This window comes from Megascapheus bottae, chromosome 7, assembly GCF_031878675.1.
Source record: "Megascapheus bottae isolate mThoBot1 chromosome 7, mThoBot2.hap1, whole genome shotgun sequence".
NCBI classification, from domain to species: Eukaryota; Metazoa; Chordata; class Mammalia; order Rodentia; family Geomyidae; genus Megascapheus; species Megascapheus bottae.
The window spans coordinates 7,036,784-7,060,460 of NC_143515.1; the positions used below are offsets into that span (position 1 = coordinate 7,036,784).

Below are 23,677 nucleotides of genomic sequence, written 5' to 3' on the forward strand. Positions count from 1 at the left end.
AAGTTTGGCCTAGCCGTAGAGTGCTTGCTTAGCATGCACGAAGACCTGGGTTCAATTCCTCGGCACCACATACATAGAAAAAAGCTGGAAGTGGTGTTGTGGCTCAATGGTAGAGCTCTAGCCTTGAGAAAAGTCCAAGGACAGTGCTCAAGCCCTGAGTTCAAGCCCCACAGCTGGGAAAAAAAAAAACAAAACCTTTCCTAGATTTCCACCCATTTCTTGAGCTGGTTGTTTTTCAGCTTTCTTGTCAATTCTGGAAATCAGCCCATAATTTGACTGAGTAAATGTAAATATTTTCCAATGTTTTCAGTAAATTCATGTTTAAATGAATCTGAGTCCACTTTACTCTTTATCTAACAGGACTTAGACAGATGGATACATATGGATTTAGATCTCCTAACAATGGTTCAATGGTTGTGTTGCCATATTAACACTGTCAACACATTGTTTAAATACTAGAATATCCAATGGCTGATAATGCTGGAGACATTTTCCAGATCCCAGAATGTATTCTAATACATTAACAGTACAACCATCTATTTGAAGATGCAATTAAAACATATATAGTTAATAATTTAAAATTACAATATTTTTGGATAGTAATGTTCTCTAAGGAAAGTAAAAAAAAACATGCAATTCCTCTTCCAACAGACAGTTTCACACAAACATGTATTCATAGTGTAGTGGTATATTTTGTTTTCTATCCATTCTGTAAACATACTTTCTATGTGGCAATAAATTCCTCACTGGTCATATCTCAGTAAGATAAAGAGTTCTGCATTCCAGTCATAACTCAAAACAACCAAATATTCCCTTCTTCCTGTGCGGATAGTGAGGAGGGATAGACATACATGCAAAGGTAGGTTAAATGTATGCCTCTACCTAGGACTTGGAATTTGTGGGGGTGACATAGACATTCAAACCTCATGTCTTCCAGAACAACAGAATAATACTCATGCTAGGGATCGCTTGTCTGGATGAGTGTGTGTTTTGATGTCAAGAAGCCTTGGACAAGATCTAGAACAGGGAGGTGTTCGTTCTGGGTAGCACAGTTACTAAGGAGGCGTTGTTTGTAGAGGGACTAGACCTTCTCCTCCCAGTCCAGTGCTCTGCCAGCCATATTCCTCTGCAAAGAGAGTTCAACAGGTTTGTCTTTGTGAATTAGCCACTGTGTTAGCATTATATCTAGTCACATGAAAGCTAGACTGGGCTCTAGACTGCAAGGTACAAGTGGAAAATCCTGGAGAGATGCATGACTTTCAGTAGAGAAGAATGTAAGAGTACTTTCTCAATCTTCTACCATGGATAATAACCTTGCATAGCTCAATAGCATAGCAGATCAAGGAGAAAGAACCCTGCATAGATTTGTGACTTATCTCTCCTCTCAGCTCATTTCTGGTTCTTACAACTTCAAAGCTGCAAGGAAAGGTATTACCGGTGGTAGTTTGACTTTTCAGAAACTCCTTTAGCATCTTTCTGACTTATCCTTGAAGTACTTTGTGAATAAGCAAACATTTTCCTGTGCTTTGTACTGAGGGAGAGACTGGGAGAGAATGAGGGAACAGAAGATACTGTATGAGAAGAAATGTACTCATTCATTACCTGACTCACATGATGGTACTCTCTGTAAATCATCTCTATAATAACATTAAAGTAAATTAATTATTTACAAAAAGAAAGTTAACTGGAATAAAAAAACTACCTGAAGCCGAGTACTTTAAAAAGAAAAGAGGTTTATTTAACTCCCAGTTCTGGTTGTCTTAGAACATGAGGCAGATCAGCATATCCGAGGAAATGCGGGGCTCACTTCTGGCTCCTCTTTCAGTGTACTCCCAGGAGTTCAGACCTCCTCCAGGCAGGCACCCATTAGTCCCTTCATGAAGGTGACACTCCCGTAGTCATCTTCCCTCAGACCCCAGTATCTTCAAGATTCCATTATCTCAACATTTGCTCACTGGGAACTGAGTCCCCAGTACCTAAGCCTTTGAGAGACAAGCGGGAGCCAAACCATATTTCTCAGACTCTTCTGCTTCTAGAGCTCCAGATATGATGTCATTGCTGCCCAGAAATCATATTGAGACACTTAAATATGGAATGGGGAAACCCACCCATTTCCTTAGGAGATTTAAACCATATAGCCTGCTTGAAAAGCTATCACCCTGATCTCTGAGTTCAAGGTAAAGATGAGCAGTCCAACACTGGACTCCAGGAGGAAGTTAAAGCTAGCACTGTGACTGCTTTTTCCAGATGATGTAGAAGTGTTTGTGATGAACATTCCCAAGCAAACCCATTCTGGGATTTACTCTTAGATATCTGGTTTAAAGCTCATTCTTCTGGTATTCCAGAAGATTCTGTAAATGCATAATTCTTTGCATGAAAACAAGCATTTCACTATTTTTTCTATGAACATTATTTTCATGTGTTCATGGCTTTGGGGAGGGAAGAATAAAATCATAAAATTCAATACAAACTCTACAAAATTGTGAAAGTTGAGAAAAGGTGTAGGGTTGGGAAGGACTAGGGAAAATGACAAAAGAAATGACATTGTAGCCAGGCACAGTGGCTCATGCCTGTAATCCTAGTTACTCAGGAGGCTGAGATCTGAGGATCTTGATTTAAAACCAGCACAGGCACTAAAGAGTGCGAGAGTCTTATTTCTAGTTAATCACTAGAAAATGGGAAGTGACTCTGAGGCTCTAGGGGTAGGGTGGTGGCCTTGAGCTGAAGAGCTCAGGGACAGTGCCCAGGCCCAGAGTTCAAGTCCCATGACCCACAAAAAGAAAGAAAGAAAGAAGGAAAGAAATGACACTGTAGTCATAAACTGTTTTGTTTAATGGAACTCCTTTGTACAATTACTTAAAGATAAGAAAAGCATGATTAAAAAAAATCTTCTGGGTCTGAATCTGCCTGAATAACTTCTGCTTTTACTATAACACTAGACTCAAACATCACTTCTTCCTTTCTTGAAGCCTAGAGTACCCATTTTCTGGTGTTATTTAGTGGTTGTTTCTCTTTATTTCTATGAACAATACATTCATCCTCTTTATTTTTTCTCTCTCTTTTATCCATTTATCATAGACGTATTGACTACTTGCTGAAAGATAGTCACTGGAGATGCAAAACCCCACACAAGGCACAGCCTTTTCCCTTAAATTGCTCATAGATTAACGGAAGAGACTTACAAGTAGTGTAGTTTGGCAAATACTATGCGGGGAGGGATCCAGTGTCTCAAAGCTGCATAAAAATCTGGCTGTAGAGCTACACTTGGTTTCCCAGACAGATTGATTCTGTAGCTGGTTTCTAATGTATGCATGCAATTAGCTGTACTTGGAAGAAGAGTGATTTTCTAATCAGAGAGAAACCATAGTGACTATGGGAAACCATAGTTTCTATGATAGATCATGATGGCTGTTCTTAAATACATTATGTATATAGGGAGCTGTGAGGATAATTATGAGATGATCTGGTAAATAGTATGGAACCATCCAAGGGACCTCAGTGCAGAATAAAGGTGTTGGAACCATAGGACAGTCTTTGTGGTAAGAAAACTGGTTGTGAGGTTGCCCTGGTAACCCACAGATTAGGAGACAGGATCTAAGCAACACTTATTGACTAACAGGATAGAAAGAAACATTTGGTGTCAGATTCAATGAGACAGTGTCTAGTCTACTCAACATGCAAATATGGAATGTGAAGAAACAGTCTCATTTTGAGACTCAGAGTACTCAAATTACTGGGATGGAAGAAGGAGCAGTAGCAACAGTTACTGAGAAGAAAATACAAAAAGAAGAAAGGGGTTGCTCCTGAAGGGAGTGAGGGTATGGGTAATTCATCTTAAGTTCTATTGTATTTCAGATGTAAACGAAACAATAAATGAAGGTGTCCGTGAGCAGCTATCCTTATAGACCTTATACAAGTATTTGCTAAAGGCAATGATTCACAAGTAATGGTTAAAGCCATGAGGCAAAAGAGTATATAGCGTGAAGAGTAAACTAACCTTGACACCATTTTTTAGTGTCAAAAGGATCTGTTCTCCCTTTCAGGGTAAAAATTCCAACATTTTATTTTACAATAGTGGCATGAACATTATAAATGCTCAGGAAGTGACAACAAAGGAATCAACAATCAATTCATTTAGCTTTTTAGAAAAACAAGCTGTAACACAGCTAGAAGATTAATGTATACTTGATGTATATGATACCTAGAAGAGGCCCAGCTAAGAAATAATTCATAAGACAGGACTATAGTGTTAGTAATAAAGGCAGATCAAAAGGCATCGGTCTGAGGTAAAGGGCCATTTCCAGTGCTCTGGACAATCAGAACATCAGCAAGGCTGACAGACATTCAGGAATACTGGTTTGGGGCCATATTAACATGAAGACCTCCTCTTAAATATTCCTGTTCTTAACAACAGTAAAGTGTAACTAATCTCTCTCTATTCTTAGAGATCTCTTAAGAAGGAAATTTCTTACGTTTACTAACGCCCAGTGAAGTAAAAGTTCCTTCTCTTTGCCCTAAAAAAATCCTCCTCCACGTCTCACCAAGTGTCATGTCTGAAGTGCTAGCCACTTCCCTTTGCTCAGCTCCAGACACACCACTGCTTCCTCAGCTGTGTGCCAAGTGATGATGAGGCTCAGAGGCAGCCTCCAGCCCTGTCACAGCAAATATCTGCTGTGCTCTCCAGTGGTTCCGTGACCATGGGGCCTGTGGCAGGAATTGCAATGGTCTTCCACTGGCCTAGAGTCCAGTAGGTAAGACTGAGACATTTGCGCTGACCACAGCTTCCTCCAGGGGGTCATAATGGGAACAAATTGCTATGAGAACTTGGGCAACAAGTGCAAACTCACTAAGCCCACAGCAAAGATGTGCAAACCCCAATGTACCTTCCTCCATCTGCTGTTCTACGAAGCTATTTAATCTAGCAAGCACGAATCTGATAAACATCTATCTAGGTTCACTGTTGACAGAACTCCCTGGTGCTCTCTCCATTCCCTTTGAGGACACAACATTGTGTTGCTTTTGTAGTTTTTTAAAACATCCCCAACAAGTTCTTTTTATTAGTACTATTAAATAGTTGAACGAAGAGATTTCAGTTCCATAACACCAGGTTCTGAGTACAGTGCATCTTGATCAGTGCTACTCTTCTATGGTTCTAACTCACCTTTTCCTCTCCCATCCCTACCCTCAAAATATGGAGTTCAGTTTTTACATAATGTAATTAAATAGAATGACAGCATTTGCTCACTCTTCTCCCTGCCTTTCATGTGCCCCTCCCACGTTTCAGCTCTCTGGTATTCATTTTTTGAGATGGTTCAATAGTTATTCAGAGGAGCTATACCACTGGACTTTTCTCATAAATATACCATCCTTGAGTCAGTCTACTTGAGTATATATTATACATGTGTATATGTATATTTACGTATATAACAACCCTGTATATGATATCATATATGTTTCAATTTTATATCTGAAGGATTGAGTATTGCCTTATTCCCCAGGGTCAAGCAAGACACCAGGTGCACACAGACAAGCTGGACCACATACCTGACCATAGGCGGGCAGTTCCTATCTGGGCTGAAACCACCCTCGGTCACCAGGTGATAATAGCCCTTCAAAACAGGTGGAACATTCCACTATGGACCTGACCAAAAACATCGCCCTAGGCCCCAAGAGACCAGAACCCATTTTCTAATTTTCACTCCCTTGGTAAGCCCTATATAAGCCTACCCCGAAATCTAGTCCCCAACACAACTTTCAATCCTCTGGGAAGTCTGTGCCCCTCGCTGTTCCTCAACAAATAGTCCTTGCCTGTTGATGATCGAATCCGTCCTATTCCTTTTCCATTCTCCTCCATTTTTCTTTACAATATCTAACTTCCACGTGTGAGAGAAAACATGAGCCTGACTTAACATATCTAGGTTCATCCATTTCCTTATGACATAATAGTCTTTCTACTAGATGAGTAAAATTCCATTCCATAAGTATACATATACATGTATGCATATATTCCATTCTGATGTGTACACGTAGGTCTACATATGTGTATACACATAATGGAGTAGAACACATATGTGTATGTGTGTTGTGTGCATGGAGACATATAATGTTTTTTGGATCCATTCATCCATTGTAGGGCATCCGCACTGTTTCTACAACTTGCTGATCATGAATAATGGAACAATGAATGTAGGTGTTCAAGTATCTTTTCTGTATCTTGATAATCAAAAGTAGTTAACACTGGATCATAGTGTATTTCTGTGTTCAGCTTTCTAAGGAATCTCCAAACTGCCATCTTGTGTTTATATTCTCACCAGTGGTATAATAGGGTTCCCTGTCCCCCACAATCCTGCCAGCATTTGTTGTTGCCTGTATTCTTGATGATAGCCAATCTTATGACACACACACAAATTCTGAGACTTTTACAATAAGGGATAGAGTCTAAATTCCCTCCCCTTGTAAGGGGGCTGGCGTTAGTGAATAGAATAAAATGGACGTTTTACTGAGTAACTCCTGAAATAAGGTCTGGCAAGTTGACAGCTTCTACCAGTTTCCCTGTTTCAAGACAAGCACATTGGGAAGGCAGCTGTCCTATTGTGAGGAAGATCAAGTGGCATGGAAAGGCCATGGAAAAGTATTCCGGCTGACTGTCCCACTTATATCTCAGCAGCAAGCCGGCATCCATCTCCAGATACAGGAGTAAGGAAGCAGTCTGATCTCTCCAAAGGCATCCCTTTGAGCCCCTTGGATATGCTGAGTAGAGCAAATACAGGATGTCACTATAAGCACTTCTTAATTCCAGATGGAAACAGAGTAGGTATTTTCTTTCTCCTCCTCCATCCTCCCTTATCCTACTCTTCCAAGCCCCACTAGGTTGTGAGGTGGCTTACAGATAGATAAATGGAATGATAGATACACGAAGCAATAACTAAATGAAATAGTTACCTTAGAAATAAAACTGGAATGCACTTTCGTGTCTTCAAATAGTATAAATGCTGAAACAGTTTCTTTTTACACTTAAAGGCTTATCATTTTCTGTCAGCTGCATCAAGGAACAATAAAAGCATACAACACTGCCCCACTTGTTATTTTTAAATTTGAGTATATCAGTTTCATATAACTTAGGTGAGAAGTAGCAGAAACTTGAATTCAGACAAGAATTCTCTGAAGCTCATTATCCTATACGGTGTCTGGTTGTATTTTTCTGGCCTTGCCCTCCATGAGCTCCCTCCTACTGTATAACACTATGCCATTTATATTTATTTAAACTACTACATCTTGAAAACTTCTAGCCTTAGCCCAGATTTTCTTCTACTTATATCCTTCTCCCCTCCTTCATGGGCAAATTTGCTACAAGTCTTATGTCTACTCAGCGTTTCCTCAATCCACTCAGTCCTGAAGAGCCTTTGCTTCCCCTGAGCTCAATCCGCTCCTGTGAGCCTTCAGCTCTCACATCCAGCAGATCCTTCTCAAAGTTGATCAGATTTGATCTGTGATAGTGTATGATGCTGTTGGCTTTTGTTCTGAACCCTCTCTAGTCAAGACTTCTGTGAATCTGTCTCTGATTGTCCTTCTGCCTCCTGGAAGGAAGGTGTCTATCTGCTTGTCCTTTTAAGCTTTCTTTATCTTTCCTTCCTTCCTTCCTTCCTTCCTTCCTTCCTTCCTTCCTTCCTTCCTTCCTTCCTTCCTTCCTTCCTCTCTCTCACACACATACACATATATTCCCTCTTTCATTCTCTCTTATTTTCTCTCTGTCTCTCACTACCCTGAGCCATTTTCCTTTTCAAACTAATCTCACTCCTCATTTAATTGTTGTCCTATTTCAGTTCTCTTCTTTAAATTCTAAAATCTATTATCTCCATTCCAAATTTCTTTCCATTGCATATGTAATTGCCATTGAATACACCTACTTGGGTAATTTTTTTTCTGGGGCTTGAACTCAGGGCCTGGGCACTGCCCTTGAGCTTTTTTTTTGGGGGGGGGGTCAGTCTTGGGCTTGAGCTCAGGGCCTAAGCATTGTCCTTGGGCTTTCTCAAAGCTAGAGCTCTACCACTTGAGCCCCAGCACCACTTCCAGCTTTTTTCTATGTATGTGGTACCGAGGAATCGAACCCAGGTCTTCGTGCATGCTAGACAAGCACTTTAACCACTAGGCCAAACTCCCGGCCCCGCTTGTGCTTTCTTAAGGCTAGCCCTCTACCACTTGAGCCACAGCACCAGTTCTGGCTTTTTCTGTGTATGTGGTACTGAGGAATTGAACCCAGGGTTTCATGCATGCTAGGCAAGCACTCTACCACTAGGCCACACTCCCAGCCCAACCTGAGTATTTCTATGCATCTTTTATTTTTTAAGTCCAATATTAGGACTCAAACTTGGTACTTCTGCTCATTGGCTAACACTCTACCAACTGAGCCAAACTTCCATACCATATTTCTCTACATCTTAAAATTTCACCTCTTGAGAGAGTTCACCATCCTCTCCAAAATGCCAGAATGCTACTTTTTTCTACATCATGACTAGATCAGTAAGTAATGTCACCATTCCTTAGTAGAAATATCCATCAGTAAGCTCCCAAACTAGAAACCTCAACAATGATTTACTCACATTGCATACAAAAAAAATCACCAAAGTAGTTTACCATCTCTCCTTTTTGAATATGCCATAAGTCCCCATTCACTTCTCTCAAATCTCCTGCAGTTGTTACATCCATCTCTCTTACCTAGGCTGGAGTCAATGACCATTAGAGCCGGAAGTCACTTGAGAGGTTTTGTCAACAAGTGTCCCAGCAGCAGTTGACACAATTGTTTCCGGATGTTTTTGGAGGCAAATTGATCATATTACCACCCTGCAGGTGTTATCACATCATATTGCCCCAGTGATGACCAGGCTTTGAGCATGACTTAAGAATTCCACTATCTGGCCAGGTGCCAGCGGCTCAAGCCTATAATCCTAGCTACTCAGGAGGCTGAGATCTAAGGATCATGATTTAAAGCCAACCTGAGAAGGAAAGTCCGTGAGATTCTTATCTCCAATTAACCACCAGAAAACCAGAAGTGGTAATGTGGCTCAACTGACAGAGTGATAGCTTTGGGCTGAAAAGCTTAGGATCAGTGCCTAGACCCAGAATTCAAGCCCCAAGACAGACCAAAAAAAAAAAAAAATAGAATTCCACTACGTGGTGGTATTCTTTGCTGTAACCATATGAGGAGCCTTAAAGTAAATTAACAAAAGGTTTCTTTTCTAGTTTTATCCTTATCAGCTAGAAATTCTGATCATTTTAGCACAAGGTATTTATAGACAAGTATCATAACACTGCCATGATAAATGTCAAGTCTATGATATCAGAATATGATGGTGTTATATGGTATGAAGCCCTTACACCCATATGGAAAGCTCAGCAGGCCAAGTTGCTTAATGAGCATATAAAAATAAAAACATCAAAGCCAGGCGCAATGGCTCAAGCCTGTAATCCTAGCTACTCAGAGGCTGAGATCTGGGGATTGAGGTTCAAAGCCAGCCCAGACACTATTGATCTGGAGACTCTGGCTGTGGCTCCAGGGGTAGGGTGGTAGCCTTGAACTGAAGAGCTCAGGGATAGCACCCAGGCCAAGAGTTCAAGCCCTATGACCCACAAAACAAACAAACAAACAAACAAACACATACATACATCAAAGACCCTGCCTTTAGAAGCTCATAGTTTAGTACTATATTATAAAAGTATCAGTATTTACCTACTGCCATTAGGGAGTGTGGGAAAGAATTCTGCTTAATCATTATTGCTTTGTCAGCTCTCTTAAAACTGCAAGACTTCACATCTATCTGATAAAGTCTTTGGAAAGATCTAGAAAGTGACCCCCCCAAAAGCTGTATTTATGGATCCTGGAGCAAGGAGAAAAATCCTACTATGAGAAGATTGAAAAAGACTTGTGAAACAAATCATAACCCGTCAATAATAAAAATATCCATGAATGAACATCCTTGCCGCATCCCTCATGCTGCAGTCAAAAATATTACCAACGTGCAGGACACTGCAGCTCAGACCTGTCATCCTCACTCCTTAGAAGGCTGAGATCTGTGGATTACAGTGTGAAGCCAGTCCTGGCTGGAAAGTCTGTGAAACTCTTATCTTCAATTAATTGTCCCCTCCCCCGGTATAAGTGGAGAGCTGTGGCTCAAGAGGTAGAGAAATAAGCTTGAGCAAAAAGTTCAGGGATCGTGTCCTGACCCTGAGTTCAAGCCCTAGGGCACACACACATACACACACACCCATCACCAACATCTATCGCCTCTTCCTTCCTTCTGCATATGTCCATTCAGGAACAATTAAACCTTGAACTCTCTCACTTTAAAACCATACTCCTGCCCCTGTGGCAGCCAGCTCTATTTAAAGCATTTTTCACTCTGAGAAGAACTGAATTTCTTGATTTTCTTGCCTATCTTACTGAGGGGAAGGCAAATTCTCAGAACTACACTTTACTGGATTTCTATACTGAGCCATCTACTTTGCTTCTCTTGTGGAAATATGTGGGAAAGTAATAACCTAGAGAAGCTTCTCATAAGGAAAATATTTCTCCGTGATCTTGTGTGACTAACAAGCCAAAGCAGAGAATGTCATGTTGGATTTCAATTATGACACATGGTTCTATATAGGAGTTATGTTTTGATTTTCAGCTTCCTGTTTCAATTATTCCCTTGTGTCATGGAAATACACATACACACTAAGCATCAGGTCTTGTGGCTGAGATTTTAACTTCGGTAAGGCTGACTCATGATTTCTAACAGGCAGTTTCATCTTTAAGTCATATGACAAGCAAGCATGTCTTAAATCTGTTGGAGAAAAAGGAAAAAAATCCATTAGTATCAATGCAGAAATGGTCAGTCTGGAAGTGATGTTCAATAGATGTTGGGATTCCTTAGGCTTTCCAAGAATCATCTGACGGTTTTCTGGAAATGCAGGTTTCCAGGCTCAGCCCCATTATTTAGCAGCAGACACTTTAGCCAGCTTTAACTAGAATGAGAGTTAAAGCTAGCTAGAGAATTTGAAAGCCTGTGGTGCTCTAAGGACAAATTACGAAAATATGTACCATCGACAGTCTTGAATACCATCCCAGGGGTTGGCTAATGTGAAAGGGCAAGCAGAGGAGATGTGCTTGGGCTAGTATTTTCAATATCTATGGATACATATTTTTCAGGTGGCATCAGTGGCTCAGAGTTGCTCAAAGCCCTTAAGGTCTCATTACATACTCAGCATTGAATTCAGAGGTAGAGGGAGCACAAAGGAATGAGAATCAGTGTTTGAAGCTGAAAAGGCTGGAAAGTCAAGTCTTGTACACGACTTCTACTATAGAACCTGAAATAGATTCAGTGAATACAGGTATTCCTCAATTTCCTGGCTCCAGGAATCTTGTAAATACAAAAAATCCTATGGATGTACAAATCCCTTATGTAAAATGACAAAATATTTTATATGTCATACACATATCCTCCTGTGCACTTTAATTAATTTACAGATTATGATTCCTAACAGCAAGTATATAAATGCGTTTCTATTGTATATTAGCCAAGTATTATGACAAAAAAAGGCCTGTTTGGCATAGACACATTGGGGGCAATTGCAGACATGGAAAGGAAGGAAGAAAGGAAAAAATAAAAGAAGGAAATACTGGAAGAACAACTGTGTCTATTTTTATACCATCATCAGCAGTGGAACCAGAGAATTGTTGCTCGGAGGCAGAACGGCTTTCTCCGAGTCAGGATGCATTTCTTGGGCCTCCTCCAAATTCTTTGGCATCTGCTCCCACACACTTAACAACTTTTCCTACTCTGCTTCTTAGGCTGGGCTTTACATGGACTTCACCTACAAGCCTTTCCAAGAACAACCTTCTCCTTTGGGCCCTCTAGTTTGCAAGGAAACCACTGAGAAACCTAAAGAATATTGAGAGGGCTCAGGCAAGGTTGTCTTTCCCATCATGGGTGCTAAATAATACTTGTGGAATAAGAGAAAGAAGGAAGGAAGGAAGAAAGGAAGGAAGGAGGGTAAAGAGGGAGGGAGGAGGAAAGGAAGGAGGAAGGGAAGGAGGGCTGGTTTACCTGGCTATACAGCCCGTGTCATAATTCCTTGTGCAGGCTCTATAACATTGTCAAGAGCACAGCAATCAGTGAACCTGGACTTAGCTCACTCCTGTAGTATTTACTCGCAGTGAGTTTGGCTATGAGTTCTCTGCAGCTCTGCCAAGAGTTAGAATCCATTTTTTCACCTATGGCCCCCCTGGATCTGTTTGGCCTTGCTTTTGCCAACAGAATGTGTGGCAGGAGTGACTATGTGAGCTCCGAATCCTCGATCTCAAGGGAACTGACATTCATCTTTATCAATTAGAAACACAGTGCCAAGACGGTCACATGAAGAAGATATGACAGTCTACTGGAAGATGGGAGGACACCCTGAGAAGAGCCAAGGATTTCAGCCAACAGTCAATACCAAATGCAGCCCTCTAATTGAGACTGCATTGATCCTTCCAGCATAATACAATAATGCATTTCTTGGGCCACAGACCCAGGTGAAAGCAAACCCAGCCAATCACAGAACGATGACAAGTTACAAATTGTCTTAAGTTACTACGTTTTGAACTGGTCTATTACACAGTTATTACTGTATATAACTGGGTGACTATTTATATCAGTGTTGGTCACTAGCTCAGAGACCAGAGGTCCCATCCAACTTTCTGCAGTCCTACTTCAGGGACTAAATCCTTTCTCCATTATCTCTATGTTCTGTCAATGATCCTTTGCTGATGAACCTGACTTCCAAGTTGGACCATTTTGAGAATTCTACTTGGGCTTATTGGAATCAATGTCCATAAAGACACAACTAATGAGGTATTCTCCCAACTTGTACATTTATCCCTTTATTCATTCGGCAAATGTCCCTGAGAGTCTGACACATGCCATTAGCTCTCATACATGCTAGTAATGCACAAAGTAGACCTAAGCCTCTTATGTTATAGTAGAGAGCAAAAAATGTAAGAATATTAATTTATTTACAGGGTTTTGTTTTGATTGGTCACCAGGCTTGAACTCAGGGCCTGGGTGCTGTCCCTGAGCTTTTGTGCTCAAGAGCTCTAATGCTCTACCACTTTGAGCCACAGCACCACTAAGTGGCACAGGAGACATCAGAGCTCACCCATGTTTCCCATAAACCCGTGAAGCCTCACAAAAGTGTTCTCTGAGCTAGTCTGAAAAACATTTAGCTAGGAGACACCTACGTCTGTGGTCTTTTATAAAGATATGCTCATGTGCTATATGAGCCCATGGGTTCTTGTTCTCGAAAATAGTGTGTGGGGGGGGAGGGGGAAATCTAACAAAGTCAAAAGGGAAAGGCTGCCCAAAAGAGTGAATAGTGGAGCTGAGTGCTCATGGCTCATACCTGTCATCCTAACTACTCAGGAGGCTGAGATCTGACGATTGCAGTTCAAAGCCAGCCCAGGCATCAAAGTCCATGAGACCCTTAGGTCCAACTAAACCACCAGAAAACCAGAAGTGGTACTGTGACTCAAGTGGTAGAGTGATGGCCTTGAGCTGAAGAGCTAAGGGACAATACCGAGGTTCAGAGTTCAAGCCCCATGACCCACCAAAAAAAAAGTGAGTAGTGGGACCCAGAAATCAGTAGCCCATTTTGGCTCCCCAGTGTGCCCCTCTTATTCCCCTTTTCCCTGGGTCAGAGTCCCACAATCAGTTTGAATTATGAGTAGGTACTCATTTATTTAGGCACATAGGCAAAAGGCCTATTGGTTCATTAGAAACCAGAGTGGTTTGGGTGATTTCCCAGTTTCCACCTGGTTCCATTATCTTTAAAGGCAATGAAAAAATGTAATGGAATTAGCTACGGCTATAACTCACCCATCTATAAAGAAACAGTGGGAGTACCAAAGAGTAGAGAAACTCCTTTGTGAAGTACAATCTTTTACCTTGAAGGAGGAAAGAACCTATCAAAAGAAACGCCAATTCTTTTTTTCCATATATTTTTTATTGTAATTACTAGAAGGGTTGCATTATATTCACCAAATAGAGGGTGCATTACTTCACATACATTGATACCCTTCTCATGACTTGATCCCCATTTCCCTCCCCCCACCCCCGCCCCTCATCTTGTTTTCCTCCCTTCCCTGTCCAATTTCAAATAACCAAATATGCATATATACAATTATATCAGATAACAAGGTAAAATACTGTAACCATATGGGATAACCAAGGGACAGCAAAAGAGATGAGAGATAACATAGTACATTAAGGACAATCATGCATTATATGGCTTTTGAAGAAACGCCAATTCTTTATTGTTACATGTGCCTTCTGAGGAAAGGAGAGAAAAAGTGGTGAAACTGTTAGGATTACTACCAAACAAGAAAATAGAGTTCTTCAAGTGTCTAATAGGTAGAACTAAGTTAGAACAAAAACAAGCACCAAAATACAAGTTTGGATAAAAGAGTGGAAGCACAACGGCTGGAAGGCCACAGGTTGCAGCTTTTTCCATTATACGTCATCAGTACTATTTTTTTAAAGTTGTTTATCATATGACATGGAAAAATGCCTATACTAGATGCTCTAATGTGGACAGTCTCTGCTGGAATTTGGGGGCTCTTAGTACTCCTTTGTCACTCAAATTCTATGACTAGAGCTTTGGGAAAGGCTGTCCCAAGGGAACGGGAGGGGAATGTGTCCAGGGGAGAATGAATCCGTGCTGCCTCTCTTGTCACCTGGGCAAGAGAGTAGGGAACTACATTGTTTTCTGTAACACCTGTACAAACAAAATGTCTGTATGGCTCTCTCTTCTGCCCGCTCCCCCCGCCCTTCCAGTGCCGCTCTGGCTCTGTCAGAGATGGGACCTCATCAGGTATGATGAGCTGTTTTCCAACATCTACAAGATCCGGGAGATCACGGGTGGGCTGGGCCTGGAGGTAGAAGGCAAGAGGATCCGTAGGACAGAGGGTAACACTGATGACTGGCTTATTGGTGGAAATGCCTCCTCTGAAGGCCTAAGGGCAAAGGCACTGAAAGCACAGTAGTCACATGGTCATAAACCTTCACTTACCAACTTCACAAAGGAAGCCTGCAAAATGTACATCAATGATTATATGAAATCACTTGAGGAACAGAAACATGAGGGAATAAAGCCTTTGATGACAGGAGCTGCAAAGCAAGCACATTCTTACTAATTTCAATAACTACCTGTTGTTTTTTTTTTTAAATTGATGGAAACATGAATTCATCTGGCATGGTTACTCTCCTGGACTACCATGAGAATGGTTTGACCCCATTTATGATTTTCTTTAAGGATGGTTTAGAAATGGAAAAAAATGTTAACAAATTGGGCAATTATTTGGGATCTATCACTTGTTACGATAACTCACTGGAGTTTGTCATCCACGCAACACCAGGACTTAAGCCAAATAGACCTGGTGTCATCTGAAATGTTTCCATTTCTTTTGACCATGGTTTATTTGGAGTGGAGACATTGATTTTTAAGAAAAAAAAACATGTCATATAGGTTGTCTAAAAATAAAGTGCATTTAAACCCAAGAGAATGCCTTTTGGTTTAATGTTTAAACAGTCCATCCTGTAGTGTGTCTGAAAAGAGCTAGAGGCTGGGAGTTCATGACCACTAGAAAGCATGGGACTGTCTTCAGCTAACTTCTACAGTGGAAACTACTTATGTGACTAGAATGTAAAAGTCAAAACCCAATTAAGTTACAGTGCAAAATAACTCACGGTCACCCGAATGACAAATGTGAACATTTGATGTGGAGCCTTGTACATTTCCTTACCTTCAGTAGAAGTAGTTAACCCTGGAAAAGACTGCCAAAAGAATAAAAGAGACTAACATAGTTGAAAGCAAAAAAATAAAAAATAAAATGTATGTTAATGTTTGTTTCCCTAGCTATGGGCTTCAAGCTCCTAGGGGATGCTAAGAATCTATTCATTATCTGGAGAAGCACTCAGAAGCCTTCCTGAAGGCTTCACACCATCCAGATCAGCATTCAGTGTTTAAAAGATGAATCCATTGGAAGCCAGGCAGAGACCTGGGGCCCCGGGGCTCTCACACACAGGGGGATACACAGGGTTAGAATGGAAACTACATTGCACACTGCAACAGATTCCCTAAGGGAACCGAGTTGATCTCTGTTGCCATCTGCAGTCTTAAGGCCACACTGCAGGCACTTGGACTCAGAAGTGTCCCCAACCTTGAATCTCTGTTCCTTTTATACCAAACATTGGAAATTTTCTGAGGACAGATGCTTCCCTAAAACCAGCGAGTATTCTATATCCTCTGGAGATCTGTGTATGGCATTTTAAGAAGTCATTTACACCAATGATCGTGATGTACAGGTTAGGGTTTTAAGATAGAAATTGAGTCCAAAGGGAAACGTGGCTTTATTTTGACTCCTGATTGGAATGATTTAAGTTATCTAGGTTCTAGGAGATATTCAACATTATCAACTTCTTGTGTAAACTTGTCCCAAAGCTTCTTGGAATGAAGAGGAACGTACTCTGTATTAATGTCTCCATGGGACCTACACAGCATAAACAGATGGTGCACACACACACACACACACACACACACACACACACACTCACCACCACCACACAGAAACACATGCATCTACCCTTCCCAAACACTGAGATCCCTAGTTCTGCCTGACTGAAATGTTGTTAGACTACATTCCAGGCCTCTGTTCACCCAACCCACACCCACCACTCTGAGATATAGAGTGGATAAAACTGTGCCTCCCACATTATTATATAATGATACCTCTCATGGCCTAATTATGAAGACTTTCAGGGAGGAGAAGGAATTGAAGAGACAAGCTGTGAGATACAAGAAAGTATTTTTAGACTTCCTCCACTTCACTTGTCAGAAGCTGCTTCTATTTCTTATTCAAGTCGCCAATTCCTGAACATATCTTATCACTATTTCTCCCAGAGTGCCAAAGAAAACCTGTTGTTTTCTGTCTCTTTCATAGTGCTTTGTATCCTAAGCAAGAGTATTACAACTGAGCTGAACCCTCAACCTGAGTTCTAAGAGTTTGAGTCAAAGGCTCCTGGAAGAGTATTTTCTCATCATTTGTAGAAAGCAGTCAAGAATGATTAGCTTTTATTTTTAACATCTCTTTTCCCCAGCTCCCTATTTCAGTTTTGAAAGGTTGAACGAGTGTGTCTTCCAGATCTTTGCATCCTCTTCCTCAACCAAGCATTAATGTAGAATTAGTATATATTAGTTGCTCAGAATGTTTTTTTTTCTTATATGGAAAACATGATCAAATATGAGGTAGGGCTCCTTTTGGGAGTAGCCTGAGTATGTCTAGGTCACAAGAGGGGCCAACCTGAGTTACCATTGTTAATTAATTAGGAGGCTATTAAGTTGACAGAGCTCCAGAGCTTTGGGCGGAGCTGACAGGCAAGTCATTGTGATTGGTCAGAGCCTAAAAAAAAAGAAAAAAACCACACACACACACACACACACACACACACACACACACACACACACACATGAAACTTAGATTAACCAACCAGAAACTGTCAACTCTCCTCTAATTACAGACTTCCAATTAGCAACTACCCCCTAACTTACTAAGGACTTTCCACTTTAGCCAATCATATTTTTCCTCTTGCCTCCCAAACACACCCTCATTGTGCACTACTGCTGCCTGATTCATGAACCACTCAGCCTACAATTCCAGTGTTCCTCAGCTTATCTCTCAGTATACAAGTGAAGATGAAGAAAAAGGTATATTGACTGCAAGCAGAACACTGAAGATGACCACTGGACAGTCACAGAAGAAGAACTTGGGATCACCTGGGGCTCTGGTGCATCTGAATCAGCCAGTGATGATTGAAGGGAGCCACATATAAATCTCTTATCCTGCTTGAAAGTCTGATGAGTCCTCTGGTCTTCACATGCACAGTCTTAACCTCGTTGGCAAGGTATTCATAGTCAAGCCACACCCATCTTCCCATTTGAATTTTCAGCAATTCTTCAGCCATAAGCCTTGGGTTTCAGCCACCTGAATGATTCACCAGGGAGCCTTCCTTCATTATATCTTCTTGTGTTGGTGTTTTTGCCTAGAGAAATCAGCCCTATGTTCTCTTCCTGGAAGGCCCAGATTAGACATCTTTCCTACAAATACCCTTGCCTAGCTGGTGGGTCTTGCTACAATGGCACAGTAGCACTAGCCCGCCTTGATACCTTGTATGAGGATGTACAACTGGAACCAAGTCATGATTTCTGTCCACTCAGCTTTATCTTGTGTTCCTGCTACTGTTCAGGCCACTAGGATTACAAAATTAGCTAAAATATGCTTTCAGATAAGCATAGTCCTGAGCCAGGTGCTGATGGCGCATGCCTATAATCCTTGCTACTCAGGAGGCTGAGATCTGAGGATCAGGGTTCAAAGCCAGCTCAGGCATAAAAGTCCATGAGACTCTTATCTCCCATTGACCACCAGAATACTGAAAGTGGCCCTGTGGCTCAAGCGGTTGAGTGCTAGTGTTGAGCTGAAGAGCTCAGGGACAGCACCCAGGCCCAGAGTTCAAACCCCATGACAAACAGAATAAAAGAAATAAAAGCATAGTCTTAGATTAGGGTGTAGTGGTTCACATATATTATCCCAAATACTTATGAAACACGTGTAGAAGGATCAAGATCTGTGATCTTTCCTAGGCAAGCACAAGATTATATCTGAAAAACAATTTAGGCTAAAAGTATTGGGGGAGGGGAGTGAGGAGCATGAATCAAGTGATAGAATGCCTGTCTAGCAGGTGCAAAGCTTTGAGTTCATAGCTCACTACTGCCAAACAAAGCCCCTCCCCCAAACACACACACACACACACACACACACACACACACACACACACACACATACACACAGAGAGTTCCGACCCATAACACATAATAGCAATTGACTTGCCAATTGGCAAATGGCCAAGTAGCTGGTATACATTTAGACTATGAAGAAGCAGCTCAGAGAAACCAACCATATTGGAGTAAAACCCATCATATCTCTTCCCTATTTAAAGCTTTCCTGCAGCTTCCCTTTGTACCTCATACATCAAAATCTATACCTTGTCTTCAAGGCCCTGCTGACCTAAACCCTGCTCAACTCTTACTTCTCTTTACTGTGCGTGCTACAGCCTTGAACACACCAGCTTCTTTCTGTCTCAGAGAAGGCTTTTTTGTGATTTTTTTTCTGCCAGTCCTGGGCTTGAGCTCAGGGCCTGAGCCCTGTCCTTGGACTTTCTCAAGGCTCTACTACTTGAGCCTCAGCACCACTTCCGGCTTTTTGCTACGTATGTAGTACCGAGGAATCGAACCCCGGTCTTCGTGCATGCTAGGCAAGCACTTTTACCACTAGGCCAAACTCCCGGCCCCTCTTGATTATTTTTTAACCATGAATTCCTGCACAGATCCTTCAAAGTCTCAGCTCCTGCCAGTCTTCCAGTCTTAGGTGAGAAAAGTCAAAAGCATGTGATTCGACCATCTAGCTTGATTCATCACTCAGCACTTTGAATACCCTGCTTTCTTCCATGTTTCTTTGCTAGTTCAGTGTTCTTCCACTCAGTGATCAGTCTGAGGGAGTTTGGTTTAATCACCTTTCTATCCCTAACTCCTGGAATGGAAAATAAACTAGTGGAATGGCCTTGGGTCCGTTGGGCCCGACTTGAGCTTGAGCTCTAACACAGGCTGCCTTTGTCTCTTCAGCTGGTTATTTCACTCATGAGAGCACTTGCACGTTAGGTGGTTCTGAGAGGGAAAACCTAATGTTCTTAAAGATTCTGATCCATAATCAGAACCGAGAACATGTCAGGAAGGAACTGAGCGTTTACACCAGGCAGAATTACCAGCAGTCTACCCCTGCTTTGAGCCCAGAAAGCACGAGCTCTCTGCTCGCCCTTGAACTGCCCCAAGATTCTTCATGAAGAGGAAAGGAGTGAGCCTCTGAGGACAAATAGCCACTCTGGATTGTAAACGTAGAGCTAGAGTCCACAGCACATCCAGAAGAAGCTGTGAGAAGCCTTCTAAGAAACTCACCCCCACATTTACCCCACCCCCACTGCCTTGGCTCTGAGCAAGATACAGTTTTGGACCCCTCTCCATGGCTGCTGGAACAAATAACCACAGACTCACTAGCTTAAACCAATGCAAGTTTATTGGTTTTGGAAGTCAGGGTTCTGAAATAAATGTCAGAAGAACTCTATTTCTTCTAGAAGTTCTGAAGGAGAATCCATTCCCTTGCCATTTCCAGATTCTAGAGACGGTCTGCTTGTAGCTCCAGGTCCCTTCTTCCCCCTCACACTCAGCAAGAGAGTCTATCTGTTCTCTGACTCATGCCTTCTAACTCATGAGGACCATTCAGGCAGTCCAGGATACTTAGTGACATTTGTAAAGTCCTTCCTGCCATGTAACGTACTGTACTTACAGATTCTGGAAATCAAGATGTACATGTTTTAGGAGGGCGGTGAGCCAGCCCACCACATATCCTGAGTGGAAAAGTTAGGTTTGGGAACACCTGGCTGAAACTCAGCCTCTAGTCCTTTTACCGACTCTGTTCAAAGTAGAACTCAGTGCGGGCTGAAGACTCACTATCGTTGGTGAGCTGTACTGGTTGCTGGGGTTCAGCTGGTCCACAGAGGAACCAGCCAGGGTAAGCAGCAGCCTCCAGCCTGAAAGCAGAGCCCGTGCTGCTCTGGAAAAAGGTGAAGCGGATAGCCTGTTCACCTCCCTTGTACAGATCCTCGATGTTCACATCCTGTGGGGGTAGAGTTACCAGCTGTAGTCTGGATGTGTTGACTGGAATGTCAGCCCTAGAGTCCACTATGGCTTCACCCAAGAAGGACTCAATAGGGCAGGGCTTTATTCAGGAGTGGGCTTCTACAGATTACAAAAGGCAAGGCCCTCATTTCTGAATATAAAGAGAGATAGTGAAAATCTAAGGGAAAAAGAGATCAGGTGGCCCTGGCTGGGAATCCACGGATAGGGACAGAGACACCAGAGCATCGTGGGGGTCAGACTGGGTGACGAATGGCATCTCACTGGGGTGGTTCAATGTTCTCTCACCTCCAGCTGTAGAGAAGGCCCCTCTCTTGTCTTCACACATGCTAAGCAGCAACTTCCTCCCTGGATTCCCAGGAAGATGGGGACCTTGGTGCGGTCTAGGCTTCTGTTAGGAAGTATGCAGATCTTCTCTGGGAAGGAAGAGGAAAGATAAGTGGGAGATGAGGGGGCCTCAGGGTGCAAATGAAGATCTAGTAGAAAGAACGGGCCCTGCATGCAAGGTTGCATGGGAAATAAGACTTCAAAAGGTCAGGCTCTCTCCCAAGGATAGACCGAGCCACAGGTCTCTTCTCACCATCACAGGGATAGCTACTTCATTGAAAGTGATGGGAAAGAAGACAAATGAAGACCTTTGGTAGATGAAATGTAACACAGGTCCCAGCTGGGGACACCCCGCCAGCTTACCTGCACTACAGTTGTCTGTGTCAGGATCTCCTACCAGCAGCTGGCCATCTCGTATGTACAGAGCCTTCTGATCCACATCTTTGATTCTGGAACAGGATAGTATTGAAGATGACGCACTGTCTTTGGACATTATAGAACTTTGAAGCGCCTCATCTCCATACTCTGAACCAGCGCACTGAACCTTTGAGAGCTTCTCGCTCCACAGGTAAGGAAAGGGACCCTACTCCATTAAGAGCAGGTACTGAACACATCTGTCTTAGAGCAAGAGCAAGGATCTTGGGTTTATGCTTTTAATACACTCAGAGGAGTGAGGGGAGTTAATGCCAATTTATGAAGAGGTAGAAGTGTTGCTGAAACATTTCCTTGGGGCTCAGGTAACTTTGAGTACAGGTCCCAGATTTTACAAACCTGTGCTCAGGTTTTCATAGCTGTGTACTCTCTCTAATGAAGAAATAGACTATATAATAAAGTGTTGAGAGGTTTTTCGAATACTTTAAAGACTTTTTATAGGAGAAAATCCACTGATCAGAAAGCAAAAAAAAATCATTTTATGTCACACTAAGTATCCAACACATATCCAATATACTAAGTACCACCGACCTCAGCCAAAGCAAGATATGCTCTGTGAAGACTAAATATAGCAGGTCAGCAGAGGAACCAAAGCAGGACTTGATTATAGTCATTTGAGAATGGTTCTGATTTTAATGACCAGCCTGGAATGGTAAGTATACACCTTGGAAGCCAGACCGCATGGTGAGCATGCGAAACATCAAAGCCAAGCAAAGTTATTAGCCCAGTTGCCTGGCTGGTTTCAAAAGTACCTGTCAGCTGCTCTCAGGGCCTGGAGGACTCTCTAGTACCTTTAAGGGCAGAAACTCTGAACTAATGTCATCATCTCCAAGAGAATTTTCTTCCTCTGTAATAGCTAGATATAGTGCCTTTAGCTAATGGCAAGCAGGCTTACTCGTACAATAAAAGCAGACATCTGTAAAGACCCTAGGCTTGTCGATTGGCATTCCTCTTTGAATCTTGACAATCAGAATTTGACAGTTCACCTGTCAGCAGCATCCTACTTGAAGACCAGCAAACTATAATAAAGGATGCAATGAGGCCAACAACAACTAAGAGTGGAAAGGCTGGACTAGAAGGGTCACAGAGGCTTTTACACAAAAATGCTGTCACTAAGATATGAGATTGTTTCTTAGAGACATGGAGGCAACATCCCAGTGTGATACTGGACTCTGGATCACAGATATATGATATGGAGGACGTTATATAAGGCTCAGTTTCCAAAAAAATAGTTATGGATGTTCCCTTACAGATTGTGATACAGAGGAAGCATTAGAATAGCTACAGCATGCAGGTACTCAGAAAGGAATTAAGGTAGTGGAAGAAGCACAATTACGGGAACCTGAAGATTTCATGGTGAGAAGGAAACTCATCTCTCTGATTCAGTCTTCTGTGACTGTTCCCCGATCACCCAGACTGGAAAAGCAAGGCACACACTAGAATGACTTACATGTAGTATCTTGCCATAGGGAGAGAGCACATGCTTGGGATTGAGGGATCTGGTTCTCACTAAGGAGAAGAAGAGAAGAAGGGTTATTGGATCGGATAAGACTGGAGGTGAATCCAGAGCAGGTCCAGTCCCACATCCCAGTGCATACAAATGGCTGCTATGCTCCCATCTCCCTTTTAGCAAGAACTTAAACATCCAAAGACCAGAGCATGGGTAAACATATCTCCAGTTGCTCTTTCTCTGAGGGAGTTGAGAGGCATCCTTCCTATGGTTAGAGAGACTCCCCCACCCCCAAACTGCCCCGTTCTGTTAGGTGGAAAACAAGACAAGCTTAGCAGTCAGAGATGTGTGTTTTTGAGAGTGAATGATCTACGGTGAAGAAAGCAATGCATGTGTATACAAGGGATCCACAAAGGTTCACAGGACTCTTGTTTCTTCCTGGCTGATGATCCAGTCCACAGTTCCTCCCTGTAATGAGCTCCTTCAAAAAGGGCAACCCAGCACCTAGCATGGCAAGTAATCCAGAGCCAATCAGAACCAGGAAACTTCCTCTGGAAGTAAGTGTGAGGATAACCACAGCTGAGCCATACTGAGTAGATTTTCACCAAATAAGAAGGTGAAAGAAAAGACAAATACATAAGAAGGAGAATG

At 42.2% G+C, this 23,677-nt stretch overlaps 1 protein-coding gene and 1 pseudogene across 1 annotated transcript; one reads left to right on the forward strand and one right to left on the reverse strand.

The window, feature by feature from the left end:
• The first annotated feature begins 14,803 nt into the window (after positions 1-14,803).
• On the forward strand, positions 14,804-15,462 carry LOC150060224 (translationally-controlled tumor protein-like; annotated as a pseudogene).
• Positions 15,463-20,584: 5,122 nt separating this feature from the next.
• On the reverse strand, positions 20,585-23,058 carry Il38 (interleukin 38). Its single transcript, XM_090336090.1, has 4 exons — positions 23,027-23,058; positions 21,508-21,593; positions 21,106-21,233; positions 20,585-20,797 (listed from the first exon to the last, which is right to left on the reverse strand). The coding sequence occupies exons 1-4, from the start codon at positions 23,056-23,058 to the stop codon at positions 20,585-20,587; spliced, it is 459 nt and encodes a 152-aa protein (XP_090192216.1).
• Positions 23,059-23,677: the final 619 nt, after the last annotated feature.